At 46.1% G+C, this 19,319-nt stretch overlaps 1 protein-coding gene across 3 annotated transcripts in view; it reads left to right on the top strand.

Moving 5' to 3' along the window:
- Positions 1-19,319, top strand: part of LOC128880541 (gamma-aminobutyric acid type B receptor subunit 2) — a 60,302-nt gene that overhangs the window by 37,748 nt on the left and 3,235 nt on the right. The window contains exons 1-17 of one of the 3 annotated variants that reach the window (XM_054130757.1): positions 13,401-13,601; positions 13,800-13,937; positions 14,054-14,221; positions 14,474-14,649; positions 14,720-14,897; positions 14,992-15,225; positions 15,757-15,817; positions 15,899-16,133; positions 16,325-16,565; positions 16,899-17,021; positions 17,111-17,221; positions 17,296-17,520; positions 17,599-17,781; positions 17,907-18,006; positions 18,075-18,198; positions 18,276-18,802; positions 18,874-19,284. In XM_054130757.1, coding sequence (XP_053986732.1) covers positions 13,836-13,937; positions 14,054-14,221; positions 14,474-14,649; positions 14,720-14,897; positions 14,992-15,225; positions 15,757-15,817; positions 15,899-16,133; positions 16,325-16,565; positions 16,899-17,021; positions 17,111-17,221; positions 17,296-17,520; positions 17,599-17,781; positions 17,907-18,006; positions 18,075-18,198; positions 18,276-18,802; positions 18,874-19,284 — 3,199 coding nt within the window. In that variant the 5' untranslated portion in view covers positions 13,401-13,601; positions 13,800-13,835. Of the gene's footprint in view, positions 1-13,400; positions 13,602-13,799; positions 13,938-14,053; positions 14,222-14,473; positions 14,650-14,719; positions 14,898-14,991; positions 15,226-15,756; positions 15,818-15,898; positions 16,134-16,324; positions 16,566-16,898; positions 17,022-17,110; positions 17,222-17,295; positions 17,521-17,598; positions 17,782-17,906; positions 18,007-18,074; positions 18,199-18,275; positions 18,803-18,873; positions 19,285-19,319 lie in introns of those variants that run through there. The other 2 variants (XM_054130755.1, XM_054130756.1) reach the window with 2 other exon arrangements.

Consider the following 19,319-nt stretch of genomic DNA (forward strand, 5'->3'; position numbering starts at 1 on the left):
CGAGAAAGAGCCAATTAAAAATAAAACTCGGCCCGTGGCTGAATGTTTCCCGCTTACCATCGCGTGTCACGAGAAGCGAATCGTTCTAAATTTAAAATTGTCCACTTTTTTAATCAGCTTCTTTAAGCCGAATATACGAGTACAGTTGTTTCGCGGTCAAAGAGAATTGCGACGTGCGACACCCGACATTGCGAGTTCTCTAAACGAATCGGTCCGTTACTCTTAAGCCTTTTTTTCCGTCTACATAATTCGAAACGATAAACAACATAATTATGGAACAAAAGGATTCGGTTGTTGGTCTTTCGCGAATAAGAATGTCACACCTCGTCTCACCGTTCTGTATACACTCGTGAATCAGCTTGATTCGATTCCAGTCGGCGTCGGCATCGGAGTCGGAGCAAGCCCTCGAGTTGCTTATGCGAACATTGACTCCTGTCGCGACAGCAATTTTTGTACGATATCGTTATTACGTACGAATTGGGATTAATAGCAGGCCGCGTATTTCTCGCAAAAGAAACCGTTTGAATCGTGGACATTTGCATACGTATGTAAATCGTAACAGTCTCTATCTCTGATCGCACAGAAAAGCGCGCGTTAACGCGATAATATCTAACGAATGGATAGTTGATGTGGGATTGATCGATGGGTGAATGGTTAGATATATTCGAGATAGATGGATTTGTAGAGAGCTATCCGGAAACGTATGAATAGAGGCGTGGACCTGGATAGTGGATACGTGCATGGATACATTCGCAACGCGATAGAGGAAGACAAACAAGGATCGGTCGAAAAGTGGGCTAGTTAGCCGATTATCGGTTATCGCGAACGGTAAAGGCAACATGGACGTAGCAACAAGTAACAGACATCGATGTTACGATGTCACGCTTTACGATTATCGTTCCAACGATCGTGTCAACGATATCGTGCTTCGTTGCCGTGCAAATTGTTGTTGACGTAAAATACAATAGTTATTTGGGCCCGCGTGCCTGTAAAAGCGTCCAAGATGAAAGAAAACGAGAAACAAGTGAAACATTATTTTGGCAGGTTGCAACGACAGGAGCATTTTTTGGATCGCCAAATGGTTCCAATTTCAACCAGTCGCTAACAATTCTTCCGCGCAATTATCGTATCGTTTATCAGCAAACTGCAGCTTCGACGTCTATTCTTGTTCAACAAATTCCTACTCTTTCACCGGAGGTCTACTTTTTATTCCATTTCTGGTCTCATCGGTCAATAATTCCGTTTCACAGTTCGCGATGCACTGCCAAGCTCCGATGTGCCGAAATGCGATCAAATCCGAATCTCCGTCCTCGCTTTCTAGTTTCGAGTCGAACGATAATCCAAGTTCGTTAATTAAACGAGCGACGAATGCCGAATTAAACCTACAGCGAATACGTACAACGACTTATAGGTTGCGTAGAAAATCGCAATGGTAATATTAAGCCGTTTGTCGTTTTCTCGAAACGATGCAACCAACTCGGTATGTGCGATTCTCGATGCGATATGCGAACAAGAGTAGATCGTAGGCGAAAGAATATTATTTACTGGATTAAAGGAGATGGAATATAATGTATATCTCGTATAGATCGGAGATTATGGCGTACTCTAGAGACGGAGACGGAGACGAAGACCCCATCGCCGTAGACACTTACTCGGAATATCTCGAGTTAAAGCTTATTTAATGACATTCAGATTACGTAACCGGGGCCGTAATATCGAGATCGAAACTCGTTAATGCCGTAGAAACCTAACCCAGAATCTGGCTGCTCTCGATCGAATAGAGCGATATCGAGCCCACGAGAAACGAATCGTGTTTTTCCGCATTTTATTCGAGTTGCTTTACACGCGGAACAAACTTGACTCGAATAAATCGTCTATTTGTTGTTTCTTGGCAACATGCTGGAAAACCGTTTGCCACATATAAAGTATCAAGTATAAAGGTAAAGTTTGTCTATTCTGTTCCAAACATCCTTCTTTCGCATTCGCACGCAAACCTTTAATAATTGAGCTGTCGGCATTCAAAGAACCGTCAAGTTTGTTCCCTCGAGTCACAATTTCCGCGATTTGCTTTCGGATCGATAGCATCTCTCTGCTTTCCTGGAGATTAACGCGACGTACAATACGTACATCTTTGTGCACCGAATCGATATAAAACAGAGTTTGATAGTATCTCCATAAATAAACGCGACCGGTATACGCGATATATATACCAACCGCTTTAAGTAAAGCTTTTATTAGAAACTTGAAACCTTCCGTCCCGAAGGAATTTATTACCCGGAATATCGTCGCACGCGAACGGTGTTAATTCGTTCCGCGTTCCACGGAGTTTGCGTCAACCGTGTGGAAATTGTATTTCGTCGCCGGATTTTCCCGTTTCCGGGACGACCGAGCGCCTCCCGTCTCGCTTTTACTCGACGCAAACTTCCTGTCGAGTCTTATTACGAGCAACGGTCAAGTTTTATCGTTAAAACAGACCGTTTCGATTTTTCTGACATGGAATCGAATTAATATCCAGTCTCTCCCCCCGCCCCCCCGTCCGGCGTGCTGCAAAAAAAAACGTGGCAGAATCGAGCCGGTGCGGCGGTTGTTTTCAACTCCTTTTGCTACGACGGTAACGATTTTGTTACGCTCAACGACTACAGTAGAAACGAACGGATTACAGTGGGTCCCAGCTCGGTGAACGTTATGCAAAATTCTGTTCGGTAACGGAAACGATTCGCATTCCCGTAACTAAATCAAAAGTGCCGTGAAGCGAGTAGATTGAATTCGTTCGAAAGCGACCGCGAGAACACGAGGTATACGGGGCAAAGTTTAAGCGAGGTGAGTATTCGAATAACTTTCGAGTGACTGCGGAAAACAGAAGTTGAAGGGTTAAAGTTTTCCATGCATTCCCGGCAGTAACATTCTCGACGCATAACCGTTTCCACGGCACGACAACAGCCAACTCTGCAACTACCAAGATAGACCAAAGGAGAAATTTGTTCTGCGAGAGCTCGGGCCAGCAAACAACTGGCGACGCGAAGCCGACGCCAACGCCGACGCCGACGCCAATGGTCGCGTCGGTCGGTTCTAGGATACGTCCAAGACGCTTTTTCGTAAAATGGTCGCTCGTTGAAAAGTCCTCGATTTATTCGCTTATTTTGATCGGCCGACAACGTTTCGTTCTTACTCGAACGAAACCGCTAAAAAGCCACGAGATATTTAAGCGACGAGGAAACAACCTGGTAAGAATAGTGGGTAAAAGGTCTAAAGCAGCTAATGCGATTCGAGCGGATGTTAGTCTTCCACGAAAGATCCAATGCAAAGAAGATTACTCGGTTGGAATAATGTTGCATGCGAGCACGTTCAAATTTTCCAACGCTTCCCTCGGACCTCGCGTTTCGAAATTTCCGTTTCGCTTCGTTTCGTTTCCAAGTTGTTGCGTTAACGAAGAGTCGAACAACTCAACTCATCTCTAGCTCGGGTACCTCGGGGTTGCTAAGCCCGTACTGTAGCTTATAAAAACACCGCTACAGCCCCTGAGGGTGTATAGATAGTTTGAAAGCGCGATACTTTGGCCGATTTCTTTCCGTATTAAATAGAAATTGGACGAGGAGAATAGGACGCGTGCGCGTCCATGTAGCTGTAATCATGACCGCTCTTCTACTACATATGTATAACTATGTACATTAGGATTACGATAGTTGAATGCACTTTGCAGCTAATAGAGAGTTCTCGACTATCGCGTAGCGTGAATTCGATGTTAATTAGCCGGAAAGCAGTGTTGTTGTTTCGACAGGTACGATGCGTTACAGTACGTTACAATACATGCGTACTTTTTTCGAGAAATAAGATTCTGTAATGTGTGCGAATTAGAATACAAGCGTGAACGAATAGCCCGCGTTGCAATAGGAACGATTGGAATTTCCTTTTATCGATGAACAAAAGTAAGAGAATTTATAACGAGCGAATAATAATTCTTCTTTTGTATAAGTCTGTCGACGGTAACGCAAATGTTGACGGGCGCGAGCTGTCGATAGGGATCGAAATAGAAAGAAACCAGACTTCTCGTGCTGGCCAGGTAATTCGTCCTACCGTTTCTCTAGCGAGCGAAATAGAAACGTCCGTCAACGTCGCGATGTTTAAATTGGATTTTGAATTTATCATTCCCGTCGGGAACGAGAGAATGAGCAACGGTACGTGCGCGTCTGGCCAACATAGAATCGAAGGTAAAAACGAGGGAACTCGAGATTGTTTCGCAAAGGCGACCAACTATCGCGGAACTGTTGCGTAGACAAAAATTGGTCGGTGATTCGATCGTAGCTACGGTGCAGGTTTAGCAATCCCGAAATACCTGAGCCGAAATAGAGGAGGGGACTCAACCAACTACTGGTATTCCTAATGGGAGAATTACGAAGAGAGCTATCTAAGCAAATGCAAATGCAAGAATGAAACGAGTGGAAAGAGTAAGGCTGGTAGACCAGTGTTATATCGTAGTAAAGTTAGGCAACTTGGCACCTTTCGAAATAAAAGCCACTCGCTCGGTGATCAGAAGGTGCATCGTGTACCGAGAAAAACAAGACTGGGATACGAGACCAGTAGCGTGTATCTGGTACCGGCTTCGCGAACAAACGAGCGTTATCGTGCCCTCGAATTGCTGGATTACACGGATAATCTGCCATGGTTGCGATCGCGGCGAGGATGTTGGACCGCGTGCCGGAATTTCCAACTGTCTATCGGTGGAATTTCACCATCTTATCCAAGTCTGCCGATACTCTCTTGTTACGATGCTACGTTTACGATGCAACTGTGATCTGTGACAAGTGAGGATTTACCCGTCGTTCGTCCAAGTTAATCTCAGTTGGGCGCTGCGCAAACAAACTTGCTTTAATCGCAAAACGGCGACGTTAATCCGGAATCCTTGAGGCTCTCGCATCGGAGATCCCATCGCGTTTCTCGATGAAACGAAATCGTTGGGTTGCACGCCAGTCGTTGGCAAAAATGACCAAGTAAACCAACGAAAATTACCACTAGTAAATTAGGCTAATAGACGAGGCTCGTCCCCTGTATCGTGGCGTGCCAACAAAACCGCTGACCACGCCCGAAACGAGGACTCGCTCTTCATTTTCCAAGTAGTGCCGGCCCGGCCCGGCCCGGCCCGGCCCGGCTCGGTCAGACACACCACGACTCTGCCAGTTTTCGCTCTCTTTATACGTTGTCTGTCCACTTAAACGAAGAGTAGCCCTCTTTATTCGTCCGAATACGTACAGTTCGAACGACCTCGAACATTCCAAGGAACAAGTTACTCGAGTCTTGGAATCACCAACGTGAAACGATTCTTCGCGATTGAAAATAATTATGTCGGTGGATCATTTATTTTACTCGTAGGAAGATTCGGTTGCGGATTCATAAGCGAACCTTTCAAATTCAGTGATAAACAAGAAATCGTATATGAGGTACGGAAACGAAGCAAATTACCTGATTTGCTCTGTAACGTCCAAGTAATCGACCGTGCACGTGCACGTTCACGTTTCGTCGACGAGTCACGCGCTCGCAGACGAAATATCGACACCGATGCGTTCCATCGACTCGTCGAAATTGTCAATCTTGCTGGCTATAAAGTGTGTCTGTAAACTTCCATATCGCAGAGTACATAACCGAACTAATATATTCGAGGATATCGGTTACCTCTAAATTTAATCTCCGATAACGATAATGTTAGGAATTATGCAGGAAATCGGTTTAAACGTGCCATTGTGCAGCGCGTTTTGCGCGAATGCGTACGGTTAAACGCGAGAAGCTAGAATTCCATTTGCCGCGGGTCAGGAATTTCCTTCCTTCCATGGCATGTGTTTTTCCATCCGTGAAAGTCCGACCGACGAAAGGTCGAAAGCCTTGCTTGCACCTGTGATTCACATACTCGTCCGTTACGATCACGAGACCCGAGAAGGCCACAGCTATGCGTGTACTGTCATGTCGCGTCTACTACTATGTAAAATGTCCATCCTATTTGCATATCGAATTTCTAGCCACGCGTCTACATATCTCGTCTTATACGCGACTAACTAAACGCTGTCGAACGGAACCTAACGGTATAAAATACAGTAGGTCTAGACATTCGGAACGATTCCCTTTGTCTCTGTTGGGAATGGCAAGTTCGCGAAAGTGAAGACGAATTTTCAGAACCGAAAACGTCATGGAAACGGAATTTATCGTTTCATACTTCCGACCTAATGTCGAGCTATTCTTTCGTTTCTCCGACGCGCATTGTACTTGCGTAGTACGATAAATAATAAAGTTTTCGGTAGACTAGCGACGGTTAGCTCGCTTCGTATCATCGATAGAAAAATCGACCTACTTTGAATTCATCGTGCAATTCGGAAAGAGGCTGTACCTCGCCGCGTCGCATCGCATCGTCCCATCGTAGCTACTACAAAGACGTCTTACGGCTTTGGAAAATTGTATTTTGACTAAGATTCCCTTTTGAAGAAAGAAGCGACGCGGATATAAATATAGACAAACATCTCGATACTGATGAAAGTCGATAGAGAATCGTGTGCGCAAGCGGCACGAATCAACTTTGTGTATCGAATACGAGGTTCAAAAGAAGAATAGATCGCCAACACTTGGACTAAATGGTAAAATTCCAAAAGAACGTCATTCGAAATGGACAACGGATATCCTTCTAGAGGAGGGAATTGGTTTCTCGGCACGTGTAAAAGCACGAGTGCACTGCGCGAAGAGAATAAAGAGTCGCGATCGATAATCGAGCCACGTAAGAATTCATTGTCAGACCGAAAACACAGAGAGCCAAGATCAATTGCGGCGCTTCCCGTATTTTTACAAAGAGTAAAAAGGGTAATTTGTACGCGTCGAAGACATTGTAACGAGCAAAGTTTCCGCAACGTTGAAACTGTCGATTTATTACAAGGTCGCATTCAAACGTCCGCGTTAATTCGAGAAGAAAGATCCATCTCTTTTCGGATCAAGTATGAAATTCCGAGATAAAGCGGGGAAAGTTGGCAGACGTGGAAACGCGCTCGTTTCTATATGACCAGCTTCAAAGCCGTTTTTTCCCTTTCTCGCGCCAGCTTTCCTTCCCCGGAGAACGGTTCTCTCTCTCTCTCTCTCTCTCCCTAACGCCCTCGGACCAGATCAAGCCACGATAGAACCTCGATTTTCCATCGGAAAGTTTGGACGGTAAAAGGGCGGCTGACGGATTTTAGAAACGAACCAACGACATAAAAGGGAAGACATATTCGTTCCTGTTAACGTTAAAAAATCTATTTCTGGTTGTTCGTTGGATCGATGTAGGTCATCCGTTTTCTATGGAGCAGCGTCTCGGTTTTCATAACCGCGGTACCCGCTGAAATTGTTGAACGTTCGGATATATAGAAAACCCTGTGAAAAAGGCTGTCTATTAGCTTTGAAAAATAAACGAAAAGTTTAACGATTAACCACTTTTTCTGCACGTTTCCGAATAAACAGTTTAAACGAAGGCAAGGGGAATTTGCGACCAAGAAAATAGACATTCGACACGAAGACTTTTTGCATGAATCGTTTCAGTCGGCGCGGTGCGGCGAGTTGTGCCACGGCATCCTCCAGGGAGACGGATTTCACCAAACAAACTCGGGAAATCGCTTTCACCCCGGTTCGATGCATGTCAAACTCCTGATATCGGGTACCGTTGCGAATTCCTCTAAATCGAACCGAAACAAATTTCTCGACGCGTGCCGCCCGCGTCCGCGCCGCGCCGCGCCGCGCCGTTTCAATTTCAACTTTCTTCGTCGAGGCGTTTCCGATTAAAAACCAACACTTGGTCAGAATTTATTCGAAGAAAAAGAAAGCGTTTCACATTGGAATTATCGATGAAGAATTAATAAAAGTGTATCGGTATGTTTTGGTTAAAAGCATCGAATGGACCGATGAAACTGATACCAAGCGAAAGGAGGCGAGGCGAGCGAGTCTCGCTTTCAAAGTTGGTTTAAACTGGGATCGCTGCTTTATTATTTCACGAGTTGCTAAAATACCGGTTAACCCGTGTCCCGCGAGAATCGCAACGTTATCGTACTCGCCGCTTTATCAAAACACGATCTGGCTTTTAACGGTAGCTCGAACGATAAACGACAACGACGCGAGGTTTCGATCCATTTTTCCATTGAAAGCCAACGATGGGATCGAACCGCGTTAAACGCAATTGCGATCGGTGTCGTCGATCGTCGACTATCTTCCCCGATACCTCGATGAACGATTCGCGTTGAACAACTCGAAGAAACGTTTCGCGAGATTAATTTCTTCGTTCGATGGATTGGCCAGTCGAGTAAGAAATAGGGAAATATAGAAATGTGGAAGCAAACTAAAGTTTAGTTTGCTGGTAGCATTTTTATACGTGATTTAACATTAAAATGATCTCGAGCGTAAGTAACATTTGCTCGCAGAGGTCGCAACGGCTTTGGAATACTCGATGTAAATTATTACGCAAAGCAACCAACCGATATACATCGAGCCTCGAGAGTTATTTATCGTGCACTCGACGCAACGAGAGACTAATTTTCTAGAACACTCGATCGATTCTTATTTTCCGATAGTAGACTCGTTCCCTTTAGAGCTTCGCCCCCGGGACCTTTATTGCTTCCGAATCGATCGACAAAAATATTCGCAAGCGAAACGGATATAACCGTGCGCACGGATCGTTTCGCGTATTCGCAATTTTTCCAGATTTAACCAAAGCGTCCAAGATACGTTTATTTACTCTATCGTATAAATATACGAATACGAAACTATCGAAATACCGATGCTACGTATCGATTATCCGCGAATCGTCTCTCGCGATCGCTAATCGGATCGTGTTCTTCTGTTGCAGGTAAGGGAGTGTGTCTCTCGCGAATCGCGGCGCTATCCTTGGACGATTTATTGCCGCTCTAGTATCGCTCGCTATTCATCGAATTGATCAACACCAGCAATTCGTACACTTATCCGGCCCAGAGTAGTTTACGGGACATCGTAAATTGCATGGGTTGTTACATCAATTTATGCTCGTACACCATTTAAACGCATGCACGAGATACGCATGCGTACACCTGACCGACGCGACCTTTGACCTATCGATAGATAGAACCAGAATATTGTTGGACACCCACGCAACTTGGTTAATAATTTGCGATACGGTTTGGACTTTCGAAACGATTCTTTCATCTCACATTTCTAGAAAAACAAACGATTACGCACGGAATAATGAAAAGTTTGTGTTTGAGAAACAGAACTAACCACGCTTGAATTTATCTAGAAGATTGCAGGAAAATATTAGACGGTTTGTACATTCGTTCTTTATGTCTTCCGAAAATTTCCCACCATTCTCTACCGACTACTTGTTCGAGCTACGAAACACTCTATATAAATTGGTCTCTGGGTAATCGATGCATAAAGTTGCGGCGTCTGCAAACAATAGGCAGCAGAGTCACGACAAAGCGACGCGATATAGGTCGAGAAGGTGCCCCGTCCGTGCTCACTTCTCACTTCTCACTGCTCACTACTCACTACTCACTACTCACTACTCACTACTCACGGCCCGCGCGTCTTAGACTTTGCGCTTTACCCTTCGCTCTATCGGTTTCAGCCTTTGACCGCGATGGTGTAAAGCGTAAACTACCTTTGTCGATAAAGACAAAGAGTTGGAATCTCTCGAAATCGGAAAGTTTAACGACTTTCGAGCTAGCGTAACTTGCACATCTGCGTATCTACGTAACATACGAGTACATTGATACATATATGGTTGGTTAGGTAATACGACTAGATTCGCACATACGGTACGCAACAGTCTCTGGTTTACGGCAGCGAGGAAGAACCCGATGGAAGATCGGCATGGAATCGAACGAGTTTCCACCGGGCTGCCCATACCGGTGGTTCCGGACGATATAAGGGATTCCAAGCATCTTGGAATATCGCATGCCAGGCTATTCTCGGGTTGAAAGCTCCCTTAACACGCGGAGAAATTATCTTTGCGTACGATCCAATAAAACTTGCCACAAACTTTGTCATTGTCGCTCGAAACTGTACCCACGCCAACGCTGTTAGCATTTTCGTTTACTTGGCAAACTTTGCTTCCTATCCGAGATATCCTATTTCCCAAAGGCCCTAAACTATCCCACGGCTGACTGTTGTATCGTAATGGCGTAATTAACCGCGGGACGAATATTTCGAGGTTAACGTTGCGCTTCGATCTAACGGAAAATTGATTATACCGGAAGAAACAAACGTTTGTTACGTATCTAATATAAATTAAATTTATATCCTGAAACAATTGTCGATCCATTGAAATAATCCGAGAGATATTTATAGCAATGTTTCTATCGTCGACGCCGATGCCGGCACAACTTCCAACCGATAGAAACGATCTCGCGATGCATCGATCAAGGTCTCTCGTTATTCGCGGGCGAACCTTTCGCGAGACGAAGCGATGCCAACTGTCCTGATTATCGAATTGCTGTGGCATATCGGCATGCAACAGTGGTCTCGCTAAATTTCCCGCTTTCCTGACCCCGTGTACCTGCAACAATGACCAAAGGTACATCCGTTCGATGTTCGCGTATATGCGCGTGCATAATTATCTGGGTCACGTTTGCAAAACTCGAAGAATCAGACGCGCGACAACTTTGTAAACGAGTAACGCTCTCGAAAGCAAAAGCGTTCCCGGCAAACGGTTTCGAATACGTATACGGATACGTATTCCGCACGAGTAAGCTCGCTGTAAATTACTCGATCCTTGGAAGAATAGTACGTTTGCTCGAGCAATCTGTCGTGATTCGGTAACCCGTTAGCAAATTAATCAAAAATTCTACCTACTGTGCACGCGCATACCTTTCGTTTCAATGAAATCGACTCGTTTACCTTCCATTTTTCCTCTATTTATTCTTTTTTTCTAGCAACGGCCGTTATATAATACGATGCTGGAAGCACGCGATGGATCTCGATTCCTTTCGCATTCCTACAATTCTCGACGCAGCCAATTACGATACCAGGATTGTAGTCTGGAAATACTAGAGCCTGCCGGATCTGTACAGCAAAGCGAAACTCGCGATATCTTCAGCCCGAAACTTTGAATTTCTCGAAATTTAACGCTGAACAAATACAATACCATTTTGCTTTCTTTTTACAACTTTTAAGCAATCGCAATGCAACGTCCGATCGCCGCGCCGAGCTCGTTGGAATCGCGTTACGTTCGATCGTCCATAATCCGATAACTCGATGGTTGTAGCCGATAAAAACTGGTCCTCGAAATATTTTCCATTGTGGTAAAATAATTGTAGGTCCGTGACTCGCGACATGGTAGCGCAGCGTAAATTGGACCGAGGCGAGGGTCAAAATGAATTTGAAATGGCAGGAATGGAGAGGCGATCGTCCAGTGTTTGATCGAGCGTAATTCAAACTAAAAGTAGGTAAATAACGACGCAACGATTGGCAGAGAGTAAACTTTGTAAATGAACGAAAAACCTGACGCGTATCATCGTTTCGCGACTAATTCGCTAAGAAAAAGAAAAGTCCAAGTCGAAAAGAAGAGCTGCGAACAGAACTCGGAAAAGGAAATTTCTTTCGTTTTATTTAGAATTGTGGAAAGTGGCTCTAGACTGGAGCAAAATTAATAGCTGCGGTCGCGATAGAAGAAAATTATAGAACGGAGTTGGTCTTTAATCCTCTTGTCCAGTGGCGTGCGAGGCTCGAGATAACGGGTGGTTGACTAAACGAGTGCAGGTTTAGCGTTACCGTAACGCTACGAATCCTAGTACTACACCTACATAACAGCTATCATAAAATCGGACGATCGTATTTTTACGAGTAGAAATTTCTCAGCCCGCGCGTGAAGCCTTAACCTTGCGTAAATATACTTTTTATCGGTGTTTACAACAAGAACGTCCCAATTACAAAAGACACCTATACAAGGAAACGCCTGTCGTCACAAGTAACGAACAAGCTGAAAGCTCCTTTCAAAGTATCAACGTTATTTCAGAGGCGTAACTAGGAACGGGAAAACACGGTTTCGATGTTTGTTACCGTTTCTCCTTTTCCGACGGTGGATAGTGGATAGGGATGATAGTAGATGGCCCGAAGCCAACACCTCGAGCAGTCGAGGCGTTGCGTTCCCCACTGCTCGAGATTCGCGACTCGCGATCGAGTACACAGCGATACCGAGAATCCATCCAACTTTCAAACACTTGAAACGCGTGTGCTCGAAAGATTTGATTTACTATCGAAAGTCGACGCAACGCGACGATGAAAACAAGTTTGCCGAGGACGCGCGAGAACGTACTCGCGCTCGATAACAGAGCTCTCCGTCGACTAACGCCGCCGCGGCAACGTCAAAGTCAAAGTAGACGCGGAGCATGTACGAACGGACCTGGAGAGATCTGGCGACGACGAAAAGCTATGAATTAAATACGCTGGCTAGGACGAAGATAATGGAATTTCAAACTGGAAATTGGCATCGATACGGAGATTCGGTATCGGTTGCGAGGCAACCGCATGTGACGTAGACGTGCAATTAATACCAGCGACTTGGGCTTAAATGCTTTGAAACGAGTTCACTGGGCCAACGTGTACGTCGATCCGCGAGGAATCGCTAATTCGCTGCGCACACCGACGCCGACGTCGACGCTCTCTCGGTATGCCGTTTGTGGTATCCAAATGCAATATACTATAGCGCATCTGTCGCCTACACGTTGCGTACAATCTCTCGCTTTCGTGTCTCTACGTTACGTATCGGCTAATTCTGTGAACGTGCTCGAAGAGAGCACGCGAATCATGGCAATTGCGAGCATTCCGATCGAACGAAAAATACGCGGGATTTATTTAGTAGGTTTTTGATTGCAAGGGCCAGCCGAGCAAACGTAAACCAACGCGTGCGGTTCTTCATTGTACACGTACAAGTTCGTAAAGATTTTCTTGCGCTCCTGCCGAAAATACGACACGTTATACATATGTAAGAGACTCGAGCCTTGCTGAAAAGTTGCGCGTTCGTAATTATAGCCCGAGACTATTTAAGGAAATGTCACGACATTTGCTGCGGTCAACAAAAATAAAATATCCCTTGTCGTACATTCTGACCCTGGCGGTTTTGGCGCATTAATCTTGGTCTGTGCATCGTCTCGTGGCGTTTAAACTTGAACGCGACGCTGGCGGTCCGCTTCGTGTCGGCGTCGTAGTCCCGATTCCCGTACACGAGAGGATATCGCACAGGAGGCGGAATTGGATCGAGGTGTCGAGGCTCCAAGTGAAACGATCGATTCGATACCTTTTCTAATTATTTCCGAAAAAAGAATGCTTACCGGCTCGATGAGCGCTCGATTCTCGCTCTTTATTCTCATTCCTAACGGGTACAGAGTCTACAAGTTTATATGCACTCGACCAACCGCTCGTCTTGGAGTATCCTCGATGGAGAAGCTTCGCTTTGACAGATGGGATTTGTTACCGGGCTGCTCCCGACGTTTTCTGGCCGTCATCGTAAAATATACGTGCCGGACACGTTCGTACTATGCAAATGCGACTGCTATGCGCTGCCGCGGAAATAAAAATAGAGAGCAGAGCGAGCTGGAGAAAATGGGACTCCATAGAGGAAGCGAGTCGGTAAAGTAGGTTGAAAGCGTATTCAAAAATTGAATAACTTGGAATGCACTCGATGAACGAGTTACGCGGTGTTTTCCCTCTTTCCGCGGAAACGTTTTAAAATGGTTAGCTTAAAATACAGCATACTACTCGTTTCCGGTGTACCCGATTCGTTCCAATACCGAAAAGAAAGCATGTATAAAAATGTCACGATTTTCTTTCAGTGCAATGCAGCCGTCGGCGTAAAGGCGTTTTTCGACATGATGCACAGCGGACCGCACAAAGTGATGCTGTTCGGAGCAGCTTGCACGCACGTCACGGATCCTATCGCCAAGGCGTCCAAGCATTGGCGTCTCACGCAGGTAAACGAAACATTTGTCGCGCAACTTTTTACTCGATCGCATCACGATTGACGATCGTAAGATTAGGTAAATAAGCGTAAACAACGTGTTTGAGTGTTTGTTTCTGTTTGTTACAGCTTAGTTACGCGGACACGCATCCAATGTTTACGAGCAATAGCTTTCCGAACTTTTTTCGAGTGGTGCCATCCGAGAACGCGTTCAACGCTCCCCGCGTAGCGCTTTTGATACACTTCAATTGGACCAGAGTTGGTACGATTTACCAAAACGAGCCAAGATACGCCCTAGTAAGTATTTCAAGTTTCCACCGATTACCGAGTCAGCTGGTCACGTCGGATTATACGAGCACGCCTGAGAATATGGTGACCGTTCAGCACTTAACTTTTAACATTTCTATTATATTGTATACGAATTACGAAATCATAGTACGATACATGTAGGCAAGTAAGAAAAGCTGAACGCTTACGGTGATTGTTTCGTTGGATAGTTGAATTTTTCAAGCGTTTCGAGTCACGATCCGTGTCATCTCATCTTTCCAGGCTCACAATAGATTGGTCGCCGATTTAGACGCCAGCAAAATGGAGGTGGTGGAAACGCAGAGCTTCGCCACGGAGGTGACGACAGCCCTGGAGAAACTGAAGGAAAAGGATGTTCGAATAATTTTAGGAAATTTCAACGAAATCTGGGCTAGACGAATATTCTGCGAGGCGTACAAGTGCGTAGATCGGTTAAAGTTTTCCACGCGACGTTGAAAACTTTCAACCGAAGGCACTCGCGTGTTACAGATTTGGTATGTTTGGGCGAAAATATCAATGGGTAATCATGGGAACGTACGCGGAGGAGTGGTGGCTTCGACCTGGAGGCGGTTGCGCTCCCACGGAACTTTCCGAAGCTCTTCACGGTGCCATTTTGACTGATCTGCTCCCGTTGACGACGGAACAGCGTTACACGGTATCCGGGATCGTAAGTAACCGCGACCATTCGTATTTCTTATTTCTTATCGCTCACTCCACCCTCCAACACGAATCGTTCGGCAATCGTTGCGAATGTTCAACAGACGCCGAAGCAATATCAGGCCGAGTACGACTCGAGACGGGGCACCGAGTATTCGAGATTCCACGGATACACGTACGACGGTATATGGGCGGTCGCTCTGGCGATCCAGCACGTGGCGCGCAGGATAAGACACTATCGTCGCAATCAGACCATATCGGATTTCAGATACAGAGACGCGCTCTGGGAGAAGCTTTTCCTCGAGGCCCTCAGGAATACCAGTTTCGAGGGAGTGACGGTGAGGAACGAGATAACGGTTTAATTGGATCGACCAAGGACGAAACGAGTACTTAGTTTCGGTTTCGAGTAATCCGAGTCCTTTTCGTTACTCGGTTGCTTACAAACTGGAATACAAAACATAGAAACGAACCAACGACAAATGAATCGATAATGGTCTGCGAGCCGAGCGGTTCACGCCGGCCGGCGAATCGCAATAAATCAACCTTTTCCAACAATCCCAACTTTCATATTCGAGGAACGCGTTAAAATAAATGAAAGTTTACGCTCGAGCGACGGTTAAAGCGGTACCTCCTACTCCGTATGTAAATGTAAACTCGCGTTTATTGTCGCGTATTTAGCGCGTTTGTTTTGCTGTTTCGACTAACCGAGACCGAAGGACGGATTCGGAAGGACGACGACGACGACGACGACACGCTTCGAAATCGGTGCTCGAAACCAACTTGGAATCGTGCTTTAGCAAAAATTCTTGAAACGAATCACGATCAAACACGAGCATGCCAATCTGAAACGTGTGCGCTTGATATTTCAGGGGCCTGTACGTTTCTACGATAACGAACGAAAGGCATACATTCTGTTAAAACAGTTTCAAAGTGAGTACGGGAAACGACATCGACACCTAGGCAAACACGCGACTATTTCTATTTGTATTTGTACGCGTTTTGTTATTGCAGGCGGTAGCGAAGTCAAGGTTGGGGAATTCGATGGCGTAACCGAGATGTTGGACCTGACCAGGGGTGAGCCTTTGGTTTGGAGAGGACGGTCACCGCCGAAAGATCGAACCCTTCATATCACCGAGCACACCACCGTAAATATTACGATTTACGCGGTGCTAGCATCGGCGGCTAGCGTGGGTATAGTCATGGCGGCCATTTTTCTCGCCATCAATATTAAATACAGAAATCAAAGGTGATTATTCGAGAATCGAATGCGTTTTCCGAACTCGATTTTATAGAATCGATAACTTTCAGCCGCTTGAAAATATCGTACTCGACGCGACGATAAGAGGAAACTCGTTGATCGCGCGTATCCTTTTTACTCGTGCCCCCCGGTATATTCTAATTCTTTGTTCTCACGATCGATCATCTTAAACGTTTCAGATACATAAAAATGTCATCGCCGCATTTAAACAACCTCATTATCGTCGGATGCATGCTGACCTACAGCAGTGTAATTTTCCTTGGGTTAGATTCACAGCTGTCCAGTGTAACTGCATTTCCGTATATTTGCACCGCGAGAGCATGGTTACTGATGGCTGGTTTCTCGTTGGCCTTTGGTTCCATGTTCTCGAAAACATGGCGGGTACATTCCATCTTCACCGACGTTAAGCTGAATAAAAAGGTGAGCCGCGGCCAACCTTTTCCTCGACTATGATACGTATCGTATCGTAGAGAGGGATGCTTGATTCTTGGATTCTTTTCCGCTCGTCGACGCTTGCAACGTCTTGCAGCGTCTTGCAGCGATCGCTTACACGTTAATTCAAATTGATTTCGATGATATATAAAAATACTCGACGAATTCAACATCTCTAATCGTAGATGGTACGATACGCGGTAGATGGTTTGCACGTTCTCGAGCACGATACGGTACACGGGAGTCGATCTCGAGCTCGTGCACGGCCAAACTAACGAAATTACGCTGGTAATATGTATACATACGTCTCTCGCCGTTTAGGTCATAAAGGATTACCAGTTATTTATGGTGGTCGGTGTATTGTTAGTTATCGATTTGGGGATTATGACAACGTGGCAGGTTGCGGACCCATTCTACAGGGAGACCAAACAAATGGAACCCTATGTACGTAACAATCTCTGTGAAAAGTATATGGTGTATGTATAGTAGACATCGGAGAGCCACCGTAACGCGTATCGGTCTTGTTCTTTCAGCCACATCCTTCCAGCGAGGATATCATCATAATACCGGAAAACGAGTACTGTCAGAGTAATCGGATGACTGTCTATTTAGGCTGTATATATGCGTACAAAGGACTCTTGATGGTGCGTAATTGAAAGGGGACGACGAATCGTCGCGAGAGATGCGCCTCATCGAGAAATATTTGTTTCTGTTGCAGATATTTGGCGCTTTTTTGGCATGGGAAACGAGACACGTCAGTATACCGGCACTGAACGACAGCAAGTACGTCGGAATGAGCGTGTACAACGTCGTGATCATGTGCGTCACCGGGGCAGCTATAAGCTTCGTGCTGGCTGACAAGCAAGACGCCATGTTCATAATGTTGGCGGTGTTTATAATATTCTGCAGCACGGGTACTCTGTGCCTGGTTTTCGTACCGAAGGTACTTTAACACGCAAATTGTTTGAATGTTGCCGTTTTCGCGATGCGGAAGCTTAAGAGAGCTTGTTTTCGATGGCAGCTGATAGAACTCCGAAGAAATCCTCAAGGCGCGATAGACAAACGAATCAGAGCTACTCTGAGGCCCATGTCGAAGACGCGGAGAGACTCGAGCATGAGCGAACTGGAAGAACGTCTGAAAGAGGCTACGCTGACGAATCAGAAATTTCGTAAGCAGCTGCTGGAGAAAGATTCGGAACTTCAGGTAAGCGAATGCTTTTATAATCGATCGTAGGAGCCAACGAATGATTAAAAACAATTGTATCGGATCGGATTGGATCGGATCTGCTGCACGCCAGAAAACGATGCAAACGATTTTTCCCATCGCAGATGTTCGTAAGACGACTCGACGATCAAGCTGCCTTGGACACCCAAGAAGCGATGGACAGACTGACGGTTCCGCGGCAAGAGGCGACAATAAAGAAAGAGGGTAACGATTGCGCTTCTATTTACACGTACGCGCCTATCGATATTAATATTTTCACCGTTTCACCGTAGGTTTGTCCGTCAATACGGAGACGACCGACATCTCGATATCAATGTGCAGCCTCAACTCGACGACCACTTCTCAGCCGGAAGCCGATTACGCGAACGCGACCATCGTCGAGCAACAAGCCGCAAAGTGCGTAGAAATAGATCGCATTATCATGGGAAAGAATATTTTTAAGAGTGCGTTTAAGAGTACGAGCAACTTTTCAGGAAGAAGACGTCCTTTTCAAAAGTTCCGGGTATCGCCATCGACGGTGAACGGATGCCTCTGGTGCCGCAGGCGGACAGCCGAGCCGCCGCCGACAAGGGAGCCAATGATAACGCGTCGTTCGGGCCAGCCTCGGCCATGAAACACGCGACCGAGGAATCGGCTCGTAGGAGAAGTCGTGGTTCCGGGAAAGAAACCGAACCTCTGATCGAGAGAAGCCCAGAGTCACGTACAGACGGCAAAACCAACGTTGAATTCGTACCGGAAATCGTCGAGGAAGGCGACGCCGTAATTCTCGAAGAGACCGAGATCCCTAGACACGGGAAATCGGTGAGATGCAGAGACGAGCGCAGATCGAGACATCAGACACCGTTACCTGGCAAGAACGTTTCCTTTGGCGAACTCCACGAGCAAAATTACCTAGAGCAATCCATATTGCCTCCACCGTTGCAGTTTGTAGCGAAACATCGACATTCCGGTGAGTACCTACGCGATCGAGAACTCTTGTACGGGATCGCACGAGACAGAGGTAGGTCTAGGCCTGTATCGGGTTATTTCGAAAAACATGCTCGTAAATTTGATTTCGTGTGGCTGCGACAGGTTCGACGACCACGTCCTCCCATCAATCGCTCAAGAGAAGATCGTCCGTGAAGAACAACGGAATGGCCCATTCTCATCACGAGCTGTTTCAAACTCGACGAACGAGCGTGCCGGTCAACTCGATCAGCTACATTTCGACCGAGAACGTATCAAAGTCCGAGAGAATGGAAGTGTCTCTGGGCTCGTTGGACAAATCGTACGTGATCGGCGAGTGCGGGCACAGACGAGCGCTGTTGGGCGTAACCGGTTACCGTTGCGAAAAGCACGCCGGTCATGGACACTCTCGCGCGACGTACAACGGTTCAGCCGAGACACCACCCGCGCCGAGAAGACAACGGAAGCACTACGATTCGCAGAACGCGAGCTCGCCGAGCGTGCCCGCGGTCGTCAGCGCGAGTTACTCCGACACGGGTAAGTACCAGTGCTCTATATGACGTACAAATACA

This window comes from Hylaeus volcanicus, chromosome 7 (genome assembly GCF_026283585.1).
Source record: "Hylaeus volcanicus isolate JK05 chromosome 7, UHH_iyHylVolc1.0_haploid, whole genome shotgun sequence".
NCBI classification, from domain to species: Eukaryota; Metazoa; Arthropoda; class Insecta; order Hymenoptera; family Colletidae; genus Hylaeus; species Hylaeus volcanicus.